Raw genomic sequence first — 20,337 nt, forward strand, 5'->3', positions numbered from 1 at the left:
ATGCTTGAGGCCCTCTTGTCTAATGGATTGAATTGGAATGTATCAGTTAATAAGGTTCATCTTCAGTTGTGACCTACTGATTCAGCTTGCTAGCACGGCACTAAGGAGTGAATGGTGTTAAAAGAAGCTGCACGCAGAGGGTTTGGCCCTGTTCCTAGTAAGGGAATTCGATACATTTTTTGCTGAACTCTCAGGTAAAAGACACCTGAGCATAGAATTGGAAAGAGCAAGTTATCTAGATCGGGCTTCTCAGACTTCAAAGAGCTATGAATCTTCACCTCAGGATCTTATTAAAATGCAAATTCTGGGGGCTGGCCCAGAGGTGCAGTGGTTAAGTTCCCACATTCCGCTTCAGTGGCCTAGGATTCACCAGTTTCGATCCCAGGTGCGGACATGGCACTGCTTGGTAAGCCATGCTGTGGCAGGCATCCCACATATAAAGTAGAGGAAGATGGGCACGGATGTTAGCTCAGGGCCAGTCTTCCTCAGCAAAAAGAGGAGAATTGGTAGCAGATGTTAGCTCAGGGCTCATCTTCCTCAAAAAAAAAAAAAATTCTGATAGTGGCAGCCAGTGGCTGGCAGGTGACAGGAATGGGGAGTTGTTTAATGGGCAGAGAGTTTCAGTTTTGCAAGATGAAGAGTTTCGGAGATTGGCTGCACAGTAATGTGAATGTACTTAACACTACTGTACTGTACACTTAAAATTGGTAAAGATGGTAAATTTTGTTAGGTGTATTTTACCACAATTTAAAAAAAATTCTCTGACAGCCCTAAAGGGAGGAGCTGCTAAGTGGGTTCTGTGTTCCTGAATGGAATCCTGACCTGTTCTGTGACTGTCGAGGCCAGTACTCTTCCCCATCCAACACACACAATATTTGACCATAGTGAGAGAAAGAAAGAAACTTTTGTTTTTGAAACCGAAAAAAAGGATTCTGATTCAGTTGGTTTGGGTCTGGAATTCTGCATTTCTCACAAGTTCCTAGGTGATACCATCGTGGCTGGTGCACAGACTATACTTAGAGTAGGAAGGCTCTCGATAACTGGGCTGCAGATGAACTGTCCAGGAGCATGTTGGTGCTCCAGTCCGTTATTCTATACTGTTTCACCCACTAGTCCCCTAAAACAAGGAGGTTGCCTTTCACACGTTGCTTTTTAACACACGTTGGTAGATAATTACAATGTGGCAATAAACTGCAGTTGGACAAGTTAGACGAGCTGAGATGGCTAAGGGTAGCTTCACATTATGCAAGTTCATTCACAAAATCACCGTCTAAATTACTGCAGAGAATAAAATTTTCTTCGTATATCATGTTCACAAAGCACAGTTGATTAAGAATTAAGAAAGGAAATGAGTCAAATCAATTATTAAGCTGGCTTTTCCAGCTCAGAAAACTTTTGTCAAATTCATACATGAAAAACTTTCATAAGCATAAGTAAAATTCTATAAAGTAATATATGTGTCCAAAAGGTTAAAAATTTATTCTCATTGTTTGAAAACATTTGTATTGAAAGAGATCGTTTTCTCCCAGCAGTTTATGGTGGGGCGTTGTTGAATCCACTCTTTATTCACTGTTCTATCCCTTAAGCAAGCCGATATACCCTGGTTTTCTTCGGGAAAACATTGTTAACATACAGGAAATTGGGAATTATGTATAGCTAAAGAGGTTATAAACTCAACAAAAGTCTGTGGAATATAATTACTTAAATAGTCACCACTGTCTTGAGTCCCAAAATGCTAGGATGGGGCCAGGGCCTTCATGGTCGCCTGAACTCGAGCAGTGGGCTGAAGCCCCACAGAGGTGAGTGTCTAGCAAGTAGTATTTTCTGATCCTTTAAGATTTTGCTTCAACCAGTTTGGGCTGTTGGCACTGTACCTTTGCTTCTGGTAAACATGGTCCAAACACCTCCAACAAAAGTCTCTCTTCTTTCACTGCTTTTTCAAAGTCTGCAAAAGATATCTTGCCATCATTGTCATAATCCTAGGGAGGAAGATGATTTCTTGGTAAACGATAGGGTAGTTTTTAGTTTTGCATGGAAAATAACTGTCTAGAATAAAAGGTTTTACCAAGTAAAACTGTGAGTACATACTTCTGTAAGCACTACTTACATAAATCAAAAGGTACTTATTTATGGAGGCCACTTATTTTATTCCTATTAATCTAATAGGCGTACCTGGTATTATGGACTGAATATTTGTGTCCCCACTCCCGATTCATATGTTAAACTCTAACCGCAATGTGATGGTATTTGGAGGTGGGGGACTTTGGGAGGTAATTAGGTTTAGATGAGGTCATGAAGGTGAGGCCCCTATCATGCAATTAGTGCCATTCTAAGTAGAGAAAGACCAGAACTTTGTCTCTCTGCCATGTGAGAACACATTGAGGAGGCGGCTGTCTGAAAGCCAGGAAAAGAGCCCCTCCTCAGGGAAGTGAATCTGCTGTCACCTTGACCTTGGACTTTCCCGTCTCCAGAATTGTGAGTAATAAATTTCTGTGGTTTAAGCCACCCAGTCTATGGTATTTTGTTATAGCAGCCCAAGCAGACTAAGACGCCTGAGTTACCTTGGCTAGAGAAAATGCAGCCCTGTACCTACAGGACTTAGACTGTAATTGGGGAGATAAGACAAAAAATCAGAGGAGGCCCATTATCACATTGCCACATTTGTGACAAAATAAGGGCAAAGATTTTCAAGCATGATTTTCAGTAATAGAACTTGTTCCTCAAAAGATCTCGTATTTGGGAGCCCAACATGGAAAAAGGATAAAAGTGAAGTCGTTCAGTTAAGGAGCAAGGTACTGGGAGTTAGGACAGTAACACTTCAAGATGGACCAGGGTCACGAGAAGCTTGCAGGCCACTGCTGGGCCTTGAAGGATGGTTGGGATCCAGATAGGTGGAAAGGTGTGAGGAGGAAATGCAGAAGAATGGCCTAACCTGAATTCTGACAGTAAGCAGGAGCGCAAGTCAGGAAGAAGACCTGCCAGGGGTGGAGCATTCATGACAGGGACCATGGAAGGTTAAGTAAATCATGGGGGAAGCATGTGTGCAGATTATGAATGCCTTTAACTATTTAATTGAATTTGGATTGGATTGGATGAGTCCTTGTGTCTTCACTGCTGAGCATAATTAAATAGGGCTGCTGAGGGTCTATTTTGAGAAAGGTTTGAATAATTCTCAGAAAAATGTTCACTCCATAACATCTCCTTTCAAAAAAAGAAGGGGGTGGGGTTGGTACTGTCTCTCAAGAAGTCTACCCTCAGCCCTAGCAGCGGCTAGTGAGAGTATTTCTAATGGAAGAAGATATTCTGGAGTCTGTGTTAGCTGAGTCTGAGACTCGGCAGCCCCATCATCTGCTTCTTTCCTGAACTAAAGAGTAATAGGGGTGAACTGCCCCCAGGCTGCCTTAGAGTCACAAAGCTTCACTGGTAGCCAGTTCAGTGTCATAGTAAGAAAAGGAGAGTTCACCATGTCCATAATAAAGATACATTATTGGTTTTATTGAAAGATGAATTCTGCACCCCATTTTCTAGTGTGACCTTAGGTAAACCCATCTGCACTTCAGTTTTCTGATTTGCAAAATGGAATAACTTTTACTTCAGAGGGTTGTTTTGAGGATAAAATGAGTTTGTGTATTAAAGTTCTGCGAAGGGCAGGGCATATAGAAAGCACTCTTTAAGGGCCAACTATCATTATTATGTTATTTTGTCATAATGAGTGTTTAGATGGATTGGAGGGTTAAGTTCATGAAGACGAACTACAGTAGCATCAAATTTTACGTGAATCTGCTCCTCCCCTAATTAATGAGATTTTACTTATAGTAAAATATTTTAAAATAAAATTAAATTCATTTTGTATAGTGATCATTTCATCACTCAGCCATTCTGTAAATATTTATTGAGCACCCACAATCAGCCAGGCACAGTACTAGGCAGTGGATAGAGCAGAGAAACTCCTGCTCTCATAAAGTTTACATTCATTACAGAGGGAAAGAAATCATTTCTTCCTCATTAGCTTTAATCCATATCCACTTGATTGGATATAATGAATTATAGTTTTTCATTCTTACCATTTTCTTCAGTGTTATGTCTACCAACTCTTTTATTCCTTCATCAGTCTCTTCTTCAGATGACGGTTGGTGTAGACTGTTCTTCAACATGTCAAATATTTCCTCTCGAGAAATGTAACCATCACCATTCAGATAATAGACTTCAAAACAGACTTTTCAAAGCATAAGAAGTTTAAAGACTTGGTTAAGTTAAAATGCCATCAGTCTTCTCCTTAGTTATTTCAATATATAACAAAAAAAGATAAAAACACAGGGCTGGCCCAGTGGCACAGCGGTGAAGTTCACACGTTCCGCTTCTCGGCGGCCAGGGGTTCACCAGTTCGGATCCTGGGTGCGGACGTGGCAAAAGCCATGCTGTGGTAGGCGTCCCACATATAAAAAAAAGAGGAAGATGGGCATGGATGTTTGCTCAGGGCCAGTCTCCCTCAGCGAAAAGAGAAGGATTGGCAGTAGTTAGCTCAGGGCTAATCTTCCTCAAAAATAAATGAATAAATAAATAAAAACAAATTATACAAGCTACAATTATTGGTCTATATGGTAGAGACAATTTAAAATAAAGCACCCTTTATTATATTTCTTTCCACAAGATTAAGTACCCCTTTGGATGTGAAAAGACAGACTTATAGTTTCTGGATTTTGAAACTGAGGGTTTAAAAATGTTATGAAGCTGCAATAAAGGAGATACATATTTTTTAAACCTTTCATCATACAATTCATATATACACATACATATATATGTGTTTGATTATATCAGTATTATGATTCTCTTCTTACATAGAGTACAAAAACTAAGTACACACTTGACTATGTCACTGACAAAGAGCATTTTTCAATATATTTGGGTAGTGAGTCTGTCATCTCCTTGGGGCCTGCCCATCTGCACTATCCAAAATGCTCTCTCTCTTCCTGGAGAGGGACTTCCATCTCACTGTGTAAGCATTACGACAGTTCACTCATTCATCCCACAAATGACCTTCCTCGGGTCCTGGGAATACAGCAGTGAAAGAGCTCTGGTGGAGCTCTTTGTAATCTAGTTAAACGTTTTAGCAAAAGCACTAGAACCAGGTATAAACCTCCGGAGTATCAGATTAGCTGTATTTTTATTGAGTTTCTCCAGTCTATAGCACACATATGAGTTTGCATCACAACCCTACTAAAAGTAGTATTTTCCCCAAATTAACACATCTTGATATGTCTATGAAACATTTTTAGGAACTGGGATTAGAAGAGGAAAATCTTTTGATAGTGTGATAGTGTGATGCTGTTCAGTAACATGCAGCTGCGTTCAGTGTCATGACCATTTTCACCAAGTATTAGGATTACCATAAGAATTTACATCCATAAAACTGAGCTTTTTAACTTCTCAGTGAGACTTCTGTATAAGAAAGCTGCAACAAACTTAGAGGGCAATGTATTTAAATGTTATCCTGTGAAAAATTAGACCGGAGAAAAATTAAGGGAAAAACCACATAGTGTATGTCAATGATACCTCAATTTAAAAAAATCAAAGAGAAAAAAACACAAAGAAACAAAGTCACAAATGTCAGAGAAAGTTGGTGATTTTTTAAAATGTTGCTATGGTTTTAAAAACATGTATTTAACTTAGGGATATTCTTTTGAATATCCCAAATCCAAATTCAAGTGGAAGGACAAAAAGGAATTAAAATATGCTTACTTACTCAGAACTCTGCAGTCTTTTCTTAAGCAATTTGACACTTTAAGCAATTTGATCCCTTGAAAACTGCTATTTAAAATTGTTCCTATTCTCTTTCTAGGGTTCCTCACCCCAAATCCTGGCACCAGAGGTGCAAAACATAGAAAATATATATCACACCAATGGTACAGGTGGAGTGAGAGGCCAGAGCTATTTCTAGGCAAAATTGTGACTTGGAAGATTTTTGTCTTTGGAATTCCTAACGTTCCTTTTCTATAGAAAGCTCCCTCTTCAATCCTCCTCCCTTTGGGCCTTCAGTGTCCTCAACCTTCTTCCCTCCTCTACACTAACTCTAACACTACAGTATTGCTGTCTGGTGGTCAATGTGTGTTTTACCTTATTTTGTGTCAATTCCTCACATTTTTTTTGATGAAAAGACAAGGAATGGCCCCAGTGTGACCTAAACGCTCCCCCATATCAAGGCCCATTTCCTGCTGAGCCCAGAGGCAGCCTCAGAAACCTCAGCCTTGCCAGCTGAATAGAGTTGGCACCAGCCCTGATGCTTGGCTGCTGTTCTTAGTCTGGGCCTTAAGCCGAAGACCCACCCTGGTGATATTTGGACATTACAGAAGCAGTGAAGGAGGTATTTGGGGACCGTGGGGCTGGGGACTCGCCTATGAAATAGGCCACCCATTTCTTTTCTTTTTTAAGCTGTCACGAACTATTCTTGCAAGGTTGCTGTAGAGAACACTGATTTTATATTTTTAAAAAATATTTAAGCATTCACTAAATACAAAATTGACAATATATATTACTAAGTCAGTAATCACATATAGAAATCTTACACTTCAGCCTTTCTTCAAAAGTCCCTCGAAGAAAAACCGATAATCCTTTAACCCATTCTTTTACATTTATGCAGTTATCATTGTCTTTGTCAAATGCAAAAAATACTGAAAAAAAGAGAAGGTGTAAGTGTATTTTACAGCTATTTTATAATTCAAAAGTATGTATGTAGGAATAGATTTTTTAAAAACCTTTCCTCCCAAATTGAGAGGAAAATAAGGTTTTGGCACGATCTTCCTTGAAAGAGTCAAAATTACTAGAAATACATTTCCCCCAGATTTTCATAGACAGAAAAGAGTCATTCTCCTCTATGATCAATGATGAGCTTCACTTGTGATGTTTGTACAGTTGCTATGAGCCAAGAAGACCAACAGTGGAGCTAATCAATGTGACAATTTTTATTCTAAAAAGAGTGGCAAAATTTTGTTCTAATGAGTTTGTAGGGGCCAGCCCGGTTTGCCGCAGTGGTTAAATCCGCACGTTCTGCTTCGGCGGCCTGAGGTTCATTGTTTCAGATCCCAGGTGTGGACCTACACACCACTTATCAAGCCATGCTGTGGCAGGCATCCCACATATAAAATAGAGGAAGATGGGCATGGATGTTAGCTCAGGGCTAATCTTCCTCAGCAAAAAGAGGAGGATTGGCGGCAGATGTTAGCTCAGGGCTAATCTTCCTCAAAAAAAAAAAAGTTTATACAATATGTAAAGAGAAATTACTAAAGTAACACATTGTTTTAAAAATTACCAATGAAATCTTAGTACTATCCTATAGAAAATAAGATATTATTGACTCAGGGGTGATGGATATGTTAATTATTTTGATTATGGCTAAGGTTTCAAGGGTGTATACATATGTCAAAACTTATCAAATTGAACACTAAAAAATCTGTTAGTGAAATTCACTGGATCACATTAAATAATTTCCTATTTTTAAATATATGATCTTTGATTTTTTTCAGTACAATGAGTAATTATCATTTTTTGTACTGATACATTCTTCATTTTTTATAAGGAAAAAGATCTAATAATTTAATAATTTACATGTCTACAGCATATGAATCCAAAGACACCATGATTAAAAGCCATATGCTTATCCTTTACAAAAACAATACTGCTAACTTATTTAGTTCATTACTAGTTCTCTCTCAAAGTGGTACAACTATGAGATAGGAAATTCTGAGTGAGTTTATATGAAAAACCATCCTCACAATCAAATCAACTACTATTTTATATTGATAGCACTACCAGAATTATGTCTTTCTAGTTTGGTATTAAAAAATTCAAAGTCTTTGATGAAAATTGAACATAGATGTACGTATTTGTCATATATTAACATATTTCCCATCTCAGCTTGGCCCATTTCAGCTTCTTATGACTTCTTACCCCTATTCATTAGTACATCATCAGTCATTCCAAATATGCTGTACAGGATCCCTCGAAACGCATTACGATCTAGTCCAACGTTATCAAGTCTGACATCAGCTCTTCCCACCAACTTGTGAAAAAGTCTTATGAGACACTCTACTTCACTTTTTTTGACTGTAAAATGAAAATACAAATAAATACAACTTAGATTTAATCATTGAGTTCTCCAAACCAATTAAAAATATTTTACTAAGCAGCTATTTTGTTCCTATGATGCTAGATGCTCTAGTGATTAAAAAAAAGTATGATATGTACTTGTTACTTAAGAACTTACACAATTAAGATGGGCCTTACTCAGAAGTCTCATTAGACAATATATAAATGATAAATTATGTACTCACCACTATAGACATGTGAAGAAAGAGAAATCAGTATGGGAAAGAGGAGCTGGGCCATTTTCATGGCAGCAGAGTGAACTGGGCCTTGAAAGATGCACAGTATTTATATAGGAAGGAATGTGTTGGGGGTGGTAAAGAAGTGGAGAATTCCAGGAGGAGGGAATAACATGAGTAAAGGAAAGAGGTAGAAGTGGAAATGAGCACAGCAAGTTGGGAAGAAGTGAAAAACAAGATTGAAGAGAATGCACTGGTGGTAGAGGACTTGAATGCCTGGTTAGAGGATTAACATTTGTTTTACTAGAACAGTGTTTCTCATGGTGTCATCTATAGACCATCTGTATGAGAACCAAGGCCCTCTCCATTGCTTGTTAAATATGCAGATTACTGGGCCTTGCCCCAGACCTACGAAGTCAGAATTACTAACAGCAGGTCCAGAAATTAGCTTCTAAATAAGAGCTCGGTTGACTCTTCTATGCTGTAAGGGTTGAGAAGTGGTTTAGGAAAATTCATCTGGCAAAGTAGAATTGAAGTAGAAAACTGGAAGCATAGAAGCCGGCTTGGAGTGATAGGACTTTGGCTAGTGAGGTGGAAATGAGATCAGAAAGTGGGAAGGGAGCCTGAGATGCTGCAGAAAAGCAGTAGGACTTTATGACTGATTTTCAAACTGAAACTTTTTAATATTCATATACCTCGATCTCATTCCAGACTTGGTAAATTAATGGTAGTTTTAAGAAGTGCACAGATAATTCCAATGCACCTTGAGGAGTGAGAACTAAGGGATTAGACTTAGTGGGTTGGAGATACTAGACAAACATCTGGGTTTCATTTCTGTTTCTTATCCTATTAAATATCTGAGAGACTTAGACAAGTCATAGAGCTTCTTTATGCCTCAGAGTCCTCACTTATAAAAATTGGGTATTGTCCTAGATGATCTCTGAGATTTTTTCAATGTCTAAAAGTCTAATGCTATGAATCAGAGACTTTTTGAGAGAACTAGAAGAGTCAGGATGGAAAGCTAGTTACTATTTTTCATTTTCTCTTGCTTTTCTTCATTCACTTTTTTTTTTTTTAAAGTTTGGCACCTGAGCTAACATCTGTTGCCAATCTCTTTTTTTTCTTCTTCTTCTCCCTAAAGCCCCCCAGTACAGGGGCCAGCCTGGTGGCGCAGCAGTTAAGTGCACACATTCCGCTTCAGCAGCCCCTGGGTTCGCTGATTTGGATCCAAGGTGCGGACATGGTGCCGCTTGACATGCCATGCTGTGGTAGGCATCCCACATATAAAGTGGAGGAAGATAGGCATGGATGTTAGCTCAGGGCCAGTCTTCCTCAGCAAAAAGAGGAGGATTGGCAGCAGTTAGCTCCGGGCTAATCTTCCTCAAAAAAATAAAGTAAAATAAAAATAAAGCCCCTCAGTACATAGTTGTATATTCTAGTTGTAGGCCCTTCTGGCTGTGCTATGTGGGAAGCCACCACAGCATGGCTTGCTGAGCAGCGCCAGGTCTGCAACCAGGATCCAAACTGGTGAAACCCTGGGACATCAAAGTGGAGCCTGCAAACTTAACCACTTGGCCGTGGGGCCGGCCTTTTTTTCGTGTGAGGAAGGTAAGGAGAAAGAAATAATTATAGATGCTGTCTTTGAGGTGATTTCAGGCTCCCAAATGAAATCAATAACAACACATAGCAAATATGCAGGTTACAACATTAGTGTTTCTACTGTGGTCAGAAGAATGATTTGATTTTTAGGGTAATGATTGATAAATCTAAAGAATAAGCAATTACATAGGTATGTAATAATACTATTTTATAAACTGAATTAGATCCTCAGGCTTCACAGTGTAATTATAAGCCATGAAATACAATGTAAAGGTCATTTTTATCTATCCAATAAGCATTTATTAAGGGCCTCTCATGAACCAGGCAATAACTACACCATGGTTCCTGCCCTCAAATTTGTTACACTTTTTTCAAGAGATAAAGAAGTGCAATAAAGTACTACAAGCACTATGATTGATAGTGTTTGGCAGTGACCCAAAGGGAGGAATAATGAGTTGGGGGAGGCGCTAAGAGATTAAGAAGGGTGTCAGGGAGAAAGTCCTTAAGGCCTACAAAAGGTGTAAGCATTTGCCAGAGGAAGCAGCTTGAAGGTATAGAAGCATGCTCTGAGAGCTGTAGACAGCTTGGTGTGCCCAGGTGGCAGAAACTGTTTGACTTTCCATTGGGGAACTTAATGGAAGTTTTGGCTGATAAGTTAACAGGATCAGATTTGCATTTAGGGACAATCACTTTGGCAGTAGATTTTTTTTCTTTTTAAGATTTTTTTTTTCCTTCCCAAAGCCCCTCAGCACTCAGTTGCACATTCTTGGTTGTGGGTCCTTCTAGTTGTGGCATGTGGGACGCTGCCTCAGCATGGCCCAATGAGCGGTGCCATGTCTGCGCCCAGGATCTGAACCAGCGAAACCCTGGACCTCAGCAGCCTAGTGTGCGCACTTAACCACTCGGCCACGGGGCCCGCCCCATGGCAGTAGCTTCTTGAAACTACCTTCTGAATGGTGAATCCAGATGCGATAGGTTGTATTTTCCCAAAGATAACTTAACAATTTATCCCATCCCATATGCTCCTTACAACATGACTTTGATACTCCTCCCTTAGAGAAATGAGGTCTAAGTCTCCTTCTTCTGAAGCTAGGGAGATTTCTGTAACCGTTTCAACCCAAGAGAGTACAGTGGAAATGAAGCGATGCTACTTTTCAAGACTAGGTCACAGAAGGGGATGCAGCTGCTTTGAAGAAAACATCTGCAGTCTTTTTTTGGGATATGAAGAAAAAGGAAGCTCAGGTGTGGACGTGTACGGAATGCATAGTATATTAATGCTTGCCTGATAAGTAGTCCAGCTCAACTCTGATGGAGAATTATCATCTGAGTGGAAATGTTAGTACCAACATAGTGTGAAAACGAATCCCTGAACAAAATGAGGTTTTAAGAGTCAGGAGCTGCTCCAAGGCAAATATTGACAAGTCATCCAAAGAAGCAATCGAGGATTTTTGACACAATCTTCAGCAGGTAATAATTTAACTTTTTCTGAGCTTTATCCATGTAACTCAGATTTCATTGTATCTAAAAACCTTACACATGTGGTTAAGGAACCATTGTAAATGATATTTGAGAAATCGTGGGTAATGAGAATGGTGTTGAGATGCTAGAGAATGGCCTATGTTATTAATTAAACTTTTTAGTTTGGAATAATTTTAGATTTACCTAAGAGATGCAATGCTAGTACAGAGTTCTCATAAACTCTTCACTTTCTCTCTAATGTTAGCATCTTACACAACTATGGTACATTTGTTGAAACTAATACACTAACATTGGCACATTATTAACTAAACCACAGATTTTACCAGTTTTTCCATTAATGTCTTTTTTTTTTTCGTTCCAGGATCCAATCCAGGAAACATTTTGTTTCCTTCAATCTGCGATAGTTCTGTTTCCTTGCTTTTCATGACCTTGTTTTTATTTTGCAGAATGTTCTTCAATTTAGGTTTGTCTAACATTTTTCTCTTGATTAGACTGTGACTATGTTTTGGGGAAGAATACCACAGAGATACGGTGCTGTTCTCTTCACATATCAGGGGATATATATTAACATGATGTCTCACTGCTGATGATAACCCCAATCCCTTGGTTAAGCTAGTATACAAGTTTCTCCACTGTTGTTAACTATTTTTCCTTTCCACCATCTATCCAGCCTCTCAAGCAAAAGAGAATTAAGTTTGTTGGGAAGGGGTATCTCCACCATTATTTGGAATTCTTCTGTAAGGATTTGTCTCCCTTCCACTTATGTATTCATTTATATCAATATGGAGTCAAATATATTTATTTTATACCAATACTGTTATTTTCTTGCTCAGATTGTTCCAGCTCTGGCCACTGGGAGTTTTCAAGTTGGCTCCTGTATTTTTCACATATCCCCATCATTTGTTTTTTCAACACTTCCCTGCTTTCTTACTTGCCAGACTCACATTGCATTACCCTTGTACAAAATAATAGAAAAAATACAGTAAGGCACTGCTTAATGATGTCTCAATGACAGACTGCACATACAATGGTGGCCCCATAAGATTAGCACCGTATAGCCCAGGTGTGTAGTAGGCTACATCATCTAGATTTGTCTAAGTATACTCTATGATCACGGCAACAAAATTGCCTAATGATGTATTTCTCAGAATATATCCCCATTGTTAAGCGACACATGGCTATATTGGTCTCTGCCTCTGCTTCCTGGCAGAGTGCCTAATACCCTTGCACTTTCCTAAGTGATACAAGCACTTGGAGCATCTTCTGTCCTACTTGGTCTTTGACTCGGTTTCCCAACACTGAGCTCCCAAAATCCCTTAGAAATGTCTTTTGTTCTAACGAGCTCACTGTTGGCGGCTCCCGCATGGTCACCAGAAAGAAAAAGCATCGAACAGCTTGGAACTTTCAGCCCCCCAGCCCCCTATACTCCGGAGAGTGACTGGAAATTGAGTTAATGATCTATCATGCATATGTGATGAAGCCTCCATAAAAACCCCCAAAGTATGGGGTTTGGGGAGCTTTTAGGCTGGTGAACACAAAAAAGTGCTGGGAGAGAGCAGAGAAGCTCCGCGTCTCTTCCCACATAGCTTGCCCTAGGCATCTCTTTGCTCTCTCTGATTATATCCTTTTATACCAAATCAGTAATCCAGTAACTTAACTGTTTTCCTGAGTTCTGTGAGCTGCTCTAGCAAATGAACTGAACCCAAGGAAGGGGTTGTGGGAACCTCTCTCTGATTTATAACCAGTCAGGCAGACGCACAGGTGACAACCTGGACTCGTGATTGGCATCTGGAGTGGAGGGCAGTCTTGTGGGACTGAACTCTTAACCTGTGGGATCTGATGCCAGACCAAAGTAGTGTCAGAATTGAGTTAAATTGTAGGACACCCAGCTAGTGTCACAGAGAACTGCTTGTTGGGAAAACCTCCACACTGCTGGTGACCAGAAGTGTGTGTGGTAGTACTATCAGAGTAAAAGACACAAACAAGAGTAGAGTAGGTTTTTCCTTTACGTTCTGTTCTGTTCAGCTATTCAAGGACTTCTGGTTCTTTCTGTTGGAGACTGGTATTTAGAAACCAAGATCTAGGCACTGGGGTGTTACTCATTCTAAGCCCCCTTAGCAGACATAGCTGGGAAAATACTAACCTATGTATGCATACATATGAGCCCAGGTTATGTCTCATAAATAAAGTGAAAGCCAAATACTGGACTAGTGGACCTGTAGGTGGTCCTCGGCTAAGTCCCAGAAGAGATTATCAATTGTATTAAAACTTCATTAACACTCAGAGAAGAGGAGCTCATGAATATACAAGGACAAATTAAACTAGATTTAACTTATTTTCTCCTAGTAGGATTGGATCAGAGAAATCCAGTTCAGAAGGTAATTGGATTTTAGCAATGCATCTGACAAAACTCTTATCATTCTTATGTTAATATCTACTCAGTATCCAGTAGTGCCTAACACAATGGCAGGCTCTCAATAAACGTTTGCCAATTAATGATAATCAACCACTTATAAATTGGAGAGGTTAAGAAATATGCTGGATGAGTCAGGATCCAAAGTAATCTCTTAATGCCAAAATGATCAGTTAACCAAGAAATTATTAGGAATAGTTTTTAAATTCTTCACTTAGCATAAAAAAAGTTTGTTAATCTTATGTAAGTGGAAAAATTATGGCTAAATGACAATGCTTGTGAAATAGACTGGGTCAATTCCCAACTCACTCTCAATAAACCTAGGATTGACATTAGGCTGACAGAACTGAAGTTCCACTTGGAAAAGACAATTTTGGTCAGGAATCTTCAAACTTCAGTGTGTCTAAGAATACATGGAGTGAACAATCTGGATGTTTGTCTCCACTTTCAGCGATTTTTTTCTCCCTAAGGTGGGACCCAGGAATCTGTATTTTCAATACAAACTTTTACATGATTCTGAAGATACGGCTACTATACTATGAATAAGAGGTACAGAGCCAGGATCAACTACAGAATTTGTGGGCCCAATGCAAAATGAAAATGTAGGTCCCTTCTCCAAAAAATTAATTTTCAGTCAGTATTAGCAGAGCAGTAAACTAACTATGGCTATGAGAATGCAGAGGTTGCACATCTGTGAAGCTCTTTATCACATCCTGAGGTAATTCTCTGCCTCCTCCACTAGATTAAAGATTTGGAAAAGGAAAAGATTTGTGTGACTCTAGAGCAGCACTAATACAACTTTCTGAGATGATGGAAATGTTCTATATTTGTGATGTCCAATTTCGTTAGCCACAACCCACATGTGGTTACTGAGACCTGAAAAGTGGCTAGAGTGACCAAAACTGAATTTTAAGTTTTACTTAATTTTAATTTACATTTAAACAACCACACGCAGCTAGTGGTTATCACATTGGACAACGCAGCTCTGGAGAGCAGTAAAAACACCAACAGGTAGAAGTTATACTAGCTCTAGAATGTAAAACATTCTAGATCTGTCCGGAAAAAAGGAAAAACAGCTGCTTGGTAAGGTAATGAATTTTCTTTGTGAGGTCATGAGGTAACCAGCTGAGGATCTGCGAGGAGAGTTATGCAGTGGTAGCGGTTTGAACTGAAACAGGCCATGTGTCACATGAGGGTCTAGCAAATTATAAAGGCTCCCTCCCAAGCAGCTCTAAAGCAAAGCCCAGGGAAAACTACTACAACTTTGTTACATGGGACAATTAGAACTTTGCATATGAGGAGAAATAATAAAAAGATAGTCTCTTCTTGAGAAGAAAAGGCCTGGGCAGCACTAGCTGTTAGTCCTCCCCACTCGCACCCATTAACAATCAAATTCCAGTCAAGAGAGGACCAGCGTCTATCCTGCTATCACCTGGAAAGACCCAAGAACCGAGATGAATCCAAAAAATTTTCATTGTGCACTTACTATGGGACAGCACTATACAGAATGACCATGAGGGTCTATAATGCTGATCAGTAGGATTAATTTGAGAAATCAAGATGATGAGAGTGCAGGCTCTGGCATCAGACTACCTGGGTTCTAGCTCTGCTTCTACCAGAAAAGTCTACTAACAGTGTTAACTTTAGACAAATAACTTCATCGAAAGCTTGGTTTCCTTATCTGAAAATATGGAAAATATCCCCTACCTCATAGGGTTTGTTCCGAGAATTAAAGATGATGACCATAAACCATGTAGCACAGTGTCTCACCAATGAGACACTAAGCTCAATAAACATCAACTGTTACTAATCTGAGTGTAAAACAGTAACCTGATTACACTGGTGAATAGCTATATTTAAGCATTCAGGGCCTGAACTTTCGACCATAACTTAAGAATTAGTAAGTGTGAATAGCTTTGGGAAAAGAAAAGCATGCAACTCATTCCTTTTTTCAAAAATTACTTTGGGGCCGGCCCAGGGGCGCAGCGGTTAAGTTCACACATTCCGCTTCCCAGGGTTCGCCGGTTCAGATCCTGGGTGCGGACACGATACTGCTTGGCAAAAGCCATGCTGTGGTAGGCGTCCCACGTATAAAGTAGAGGAAGATGGGCATGGATGTTAGCTCAGGGCCAGTCTTCCTCAGCAAAAAGAGGAGGATTGGCAGTAGTTAGCTCAGGGCTAATCTTCCTCAAAAAAAAAAAAATTCTTTTAAGTATCTTCTTGGTAGAAGACTATATGGGATATGGGTCTTTTCAAGTATTACACATTCATACCTACGGAGTATTTCAGAGAACTGCTTTCAAATAAATTATGGCATTATACATATGAGTAACAGACATTGATAAAAATAATCTCACTATGATAGGAATAGAAGTTAGACTTTTAAAGTATGTAAAATTTCCTTTTGAATGTTCTAAAACTAAGGCTGTGTTAAGAAAGTAGCATCACCATCCCTGACTTCAAAACACACTACAAAGCTATAATAATCAAAACAGCATGGTACTGGTACAAAAACAGACACACAGATCAATGGAACAGAACTGAAAGCCCGGAAATAAAACCACACATCTACAGACAGGTAATCTTTGACAAAGGAGCTAAGAACATATATATAATGGAGAAAGGAAAGTTTCTTCAATAAATGGTGTTGAGAAAACTGGACAGCCACATGCGAAGGAAGGAAAGTAGATCATTCTCTCTCACCATACACAAAGATCAACTCAAAATGGATCAAAGACTTGAAGGTAAGATGTGAAACCTTAAAACTCCTAGAAGAAAACAGAGGTAGTACACTTTTGACATCAGTCTTAGAAGGATCTTTTTGAATACCATGTCTACTCGAGCAAGGGAAATAAAAGAAAAAGTTAACAAATGGGGCTTCATCAGACTAAAGAGCTTCTGCAAGGCAAAGGAAATACGATCAAAACGAAAAGACAACCCACCAACTGGGAGAAAATATTGGCAAATCATATATCTGACAAGGGGTTAATCTCCAAAATATATGAAGAACTCATACAACTCAACAACAAAACAAATAACTTGATCAAAAAATGGGCAGAGGATATGAACAGACATTTTTCCAAAGAAGATATACAGATGGCCAGAAGGCACATGAAAAGATTTCAACATCACTAATCATCAGGGAGATGCAAATCAAAACTACACTGAGATATCACCTTACACCTGTTACAATGGCTATAATTACCAAGACAAAACCCAACAAATGTTGGAGAGGATGTGGAGAAAAGGGAACCCTCATACACTGCTGGTGGGAATGCCAAATGGTGTAGTCATTATGGAAAACAGTATGGAGATTTCTCAAAAAATTAAAAATAGAAATACCCTATGACCCAGCTATCCCACTACTGGGTATTTACCCAAAGAATTTCATATCAATGATTCAAAAAGATTTATGCACCCGTACGTTCACTGCAGCATTATTCTTAATAGTCAAGACGGGGAAGCAACCCAAGTGCCCATCGACTGATCAACCGATAAAGATGTGATGTACATGTATACAAAATAATACTACTCAGCCATAAAAAAGCACAAAATCGTCCCATTTGCAACAACATGGACATAACTTGAGGGTATTATATTAAGTGAAAAAGTGAGACACAGAAAGACAAATACTGTATGATTTCACTCATACATGGAAGATAAATACACAGACAAAGAGAACAGATTAGTGGTTACCAGAGGGGAAGGGAGTTGGGAGGTGGGTGAAAGGAGTAAAGGGGCATGTATATATGGTGACTGACAAATAATAATGTACACCTGAAATTCACATTATAAACTATTATAATATATACAAATATAAATGTTTAGATACATAATATACATATAAGTATATAAAAATATAAATGTTATATTATATATATATATATATTATGACCTCATTAAAACAAAATAAAAAAGAAAGCAGCAAACGACAGCAAATATTTATTACACTCAACAGTGGCTACACCTGCCAGATGGATTTTAAGGGTCGTATGACAGCAGGATTGGAAAATAGGCCCGAGAAGTGCTTGAGGAGCTTAGATCATTTAAAACCCACCTGAACGAAGAGGAAACTGAATTAAGTCTATAGTGAGATTCTCAAACAGGGTGTGCCTAGCCTAATCTAAACAGGGTGTGCCTAGCCTACCGAGCACACACAAGGAAAAATGTAAGCGCCCAATAATGAAGCCATAAAAGTTACTTCCTCAAACTTGAAAACCAGATTCTCAGAATTATCCATCAGGCTTGCTTGTGGTTATACCTGAGAAACAGGACTACTTTTTACGGTCTGTCAGGGTAAGAAATCCCTACTTTTTACGGTCTGTCAGGGTAAGAAATCCCACAAACTCCGTTAAGTCAGATTACCTTTACTAAACACTTGTCACGTGCAAAGCGCCACGTTATCTTTTCAACATCTAAAATATCTTATGTGTCTCTGTCAACCCCCTGAAGCAGAGCAATCATCCACTGCTATGGGTTTTGCGCCAGAGAACTCAGAGAACTCGTCAAAGCAAACCTTCATGCTTTGAAATCTCTTACTAAATTTTAGACTATAACAACATCAGTTCTTGGTTGGCAGCTAATCCTTTAGCACTTAGGATGTCATGTGTATTCTCAAGCTACTCTTCCCACATATACAAACAGATTTTAGGACACCTGATGACTAAAACAGTTTTAGCGAAAGCGCAGGGATAATCGTTCACTTACTATTTTTTAAAATGGCCAAAATATTAGATAGAAAATAGAGGAACTCTATTTTTGGGATTACAAAGCATCTGTTAAGTCTAACTAGCACGTATACTGATGTTTCTATTTGAGTGAATGAAGATGTTCAGGCAGTGTTGGTTGTCTGGTCAGTACTTACAGCTCTTGACAGTATTACTGATGGATTCCACCAGTTTCTTCAGAGCCTTTGGGTCCATGTTGAGTGTGGCTTCAACAATTGCAGACTTCTCAGAGAGCCCAGATCCAAGCCTGGGCGTCCTGGGTTGCCACTGATTCTACCATTTACTATGCCACAATCAACAAAGAACATGACCATGGCAATATTCCAGTGACCAAACAAAGAAGGTTCTCAGGTACAGTCACATGCTGCATAACAATGTTTCAGTCAAGAACAGACCACATATACAATGGTGGTCATATAAGATCAGTACATACAGCCTAGGTATGCAGGAGGCTCTATCATCTACGTTTGTGTAAGTGCTCTCTACGATGTTTGCACAACACATATCCCTGTCATTAAACAACTCATGACTGTAACTGGCAAAATATGCAACCGACAACAGTTCTTACCACTCAACAGAAATGCAGTGATTTCATCACTCCTATGATCTGAAATACTATAGCAATTCCAACATTTATCTTTTCTTTGCCACTAAACACCACTTAAAGTGGTACTTGATATTACTGCCATTCATATTTCCTCAGCACAAATTCTACAGTTGAAAATGTCTCCCTCCTATTTTTTTATAGTTTTTTTTTTTTTAAGATTTTAATTTTTTTCCTTTCTCTCCCCAAAGCCCCCTGGTACATAGTTGTATATTCTTTGTTGTGGGTCCTTCTAGTTGTGGCATGTGGGACGCTGCCTCAGCGTGGTTTGATGAGCAGTGCCATGTCTGTGCCCAGGATTCGAACCAATGAAACACTGGGCCGCCTGCAATGGAGCGTGCGAACTTAACCACTCGGCCACGGGGCCAGCCCCTAGAATGTCTCCCTCCTATCTGAATACATAATTAACATAAAGACTTTATTCTTTAAGTTGAAATAAAATAATTTCTCAGGCTATAAACAGCTCCTTCAGAGGTTATAATCTCCTTTGAAAGCTCTAACTAAGCACATTCTCATGATAACCAGAAGCTTCAATCTGGGAACTTCTAGAGAAACATAAAACCTCACTTTTATCCCTCCAACTTATATCCGACTGACTGGTAGGAAAACATGGTATGATTATGCCAAAGCTGGCCAAAATGGCAACCATTCTAACTTCTGTCTACTGTCAAATCCTGTTACAGAGAACAGCTTCTACTCTATGTCTGCCTGCCTTCACTGTGGTAAGGCAAAAAAAGGACACTGATTTTTAGAATTTAGGACACTACATTTTTACTAAATTTTTAATAAAATATAAAAACAAATTTCAAAATAAGGCATAACAACTGGAGAAAAAAAATAACTTTCCCAAAACTTTTCTTAAGGAAAAGTGTGAAACCGGTCACTTAAGTGTGAAGAATAACTGTTCTCAGTTTCTCTGAGGCTAGTCTACTGTTCTCTATACAGTGAAAGAAAACTAGGCAAAAGCTTTTAGCACATTTTGACTGAAGGAATATGGACTTATACTCTGGATGAAATAAATCCAGGATGCTGTTATGGCATTTAAAACACCTAAATATACTAAGGGAAACCAAATGAATCCAAAGCAATTAGAAAGAGGTAGTACTGGTGAAAATTCAATTTTTCTATCCAGACATTCATCAATTTTGTTGCACTTACCTTGGCATCATTATCCAAATAACATGCCTCATATTTATA

The 20,337-nt window shown here is 39.0% G+C and overlaps 1 protein-coding gene across 2 annotated transcripts; it reads right to left on the minus strand.

The window, feature by feature from the left end:
• Nucleotides 1-698: 698 nt before the first annotated feature.
• Nucleotides 699-19,343, minus strand: LOC124243487 (EF-hand calcium-binding domain-containing protein 1-like). 2 transcript variants are annotated; one of them, XM_046669081.1, is made up of 5 exons: nt 18,674-19,343; nt 7,945-8,100; nt 6,564-6,668; nt 4,065-4,418; nt 699-1,979 (listed from the first exon to the last, which is right to left on the minus strand). In XM_046669081.1, exons 1-4 carry the CDS (start codon nt 18,729-18,731, stop codon nt 4,249-4,251), a joined length of 489 nt encoding a protein of 162 aa, XP_046525037.1. In that variant the 5' UTR covers nt 18,732-19,343; the 3' UTR covers nt 699-1,979; nt 4,065-4,248. The 2 variants fall into 2 exon arrangements, with proteins under 2 accessions (XP_046525037.1, XP_046525038.1); XM_046669082.1 differs by lacking the exons at nt 699-1,979; nt 4,065-4,418 and adding an exon at nt 4,937-5,072 and having other exon boundaries at nt 6,047-6,668.
• Between the last annotated feature and the right edge of the window lie 994 nt (nt 19,344-20,337).

This window comes from Equus quagga, chromosome 8, assembly GCF_021613505.1.
Source record: "Equus quagga isolate Etosha38 chromosome 8, UCLA_HA_Equagga_1.0, whole genome shotgun sequence".
NCBI lineage: Eukaryota > Metazoa > Chordata > Mammalia > Perissodactyla > Equidae > Equus > Equus quagga.

Coding starts and splice junctions, on each gene's coding strand:
- LOC124243487 (XM_046669081.1), bottom strand. CDS start 18,731: ATGGACCCAAAGGCTCTGAAGAAACTGGTGGAATCCATCAGTAATACT. Junction 8,101..18,673: donor CAGTAATACTGTCAAGAGCT/GTAAGTACTGAC, acceptor TTCATTTTACAG/TCAAAAAAAGTGAAGTAGAG. Junction 6,669..7,944: donor TGATGTACTAATGAATAGGG/GTAAGAAGTCAT, acceptor TCTTTTTTTCAG/TATTTTTTGCATTTGACAAA.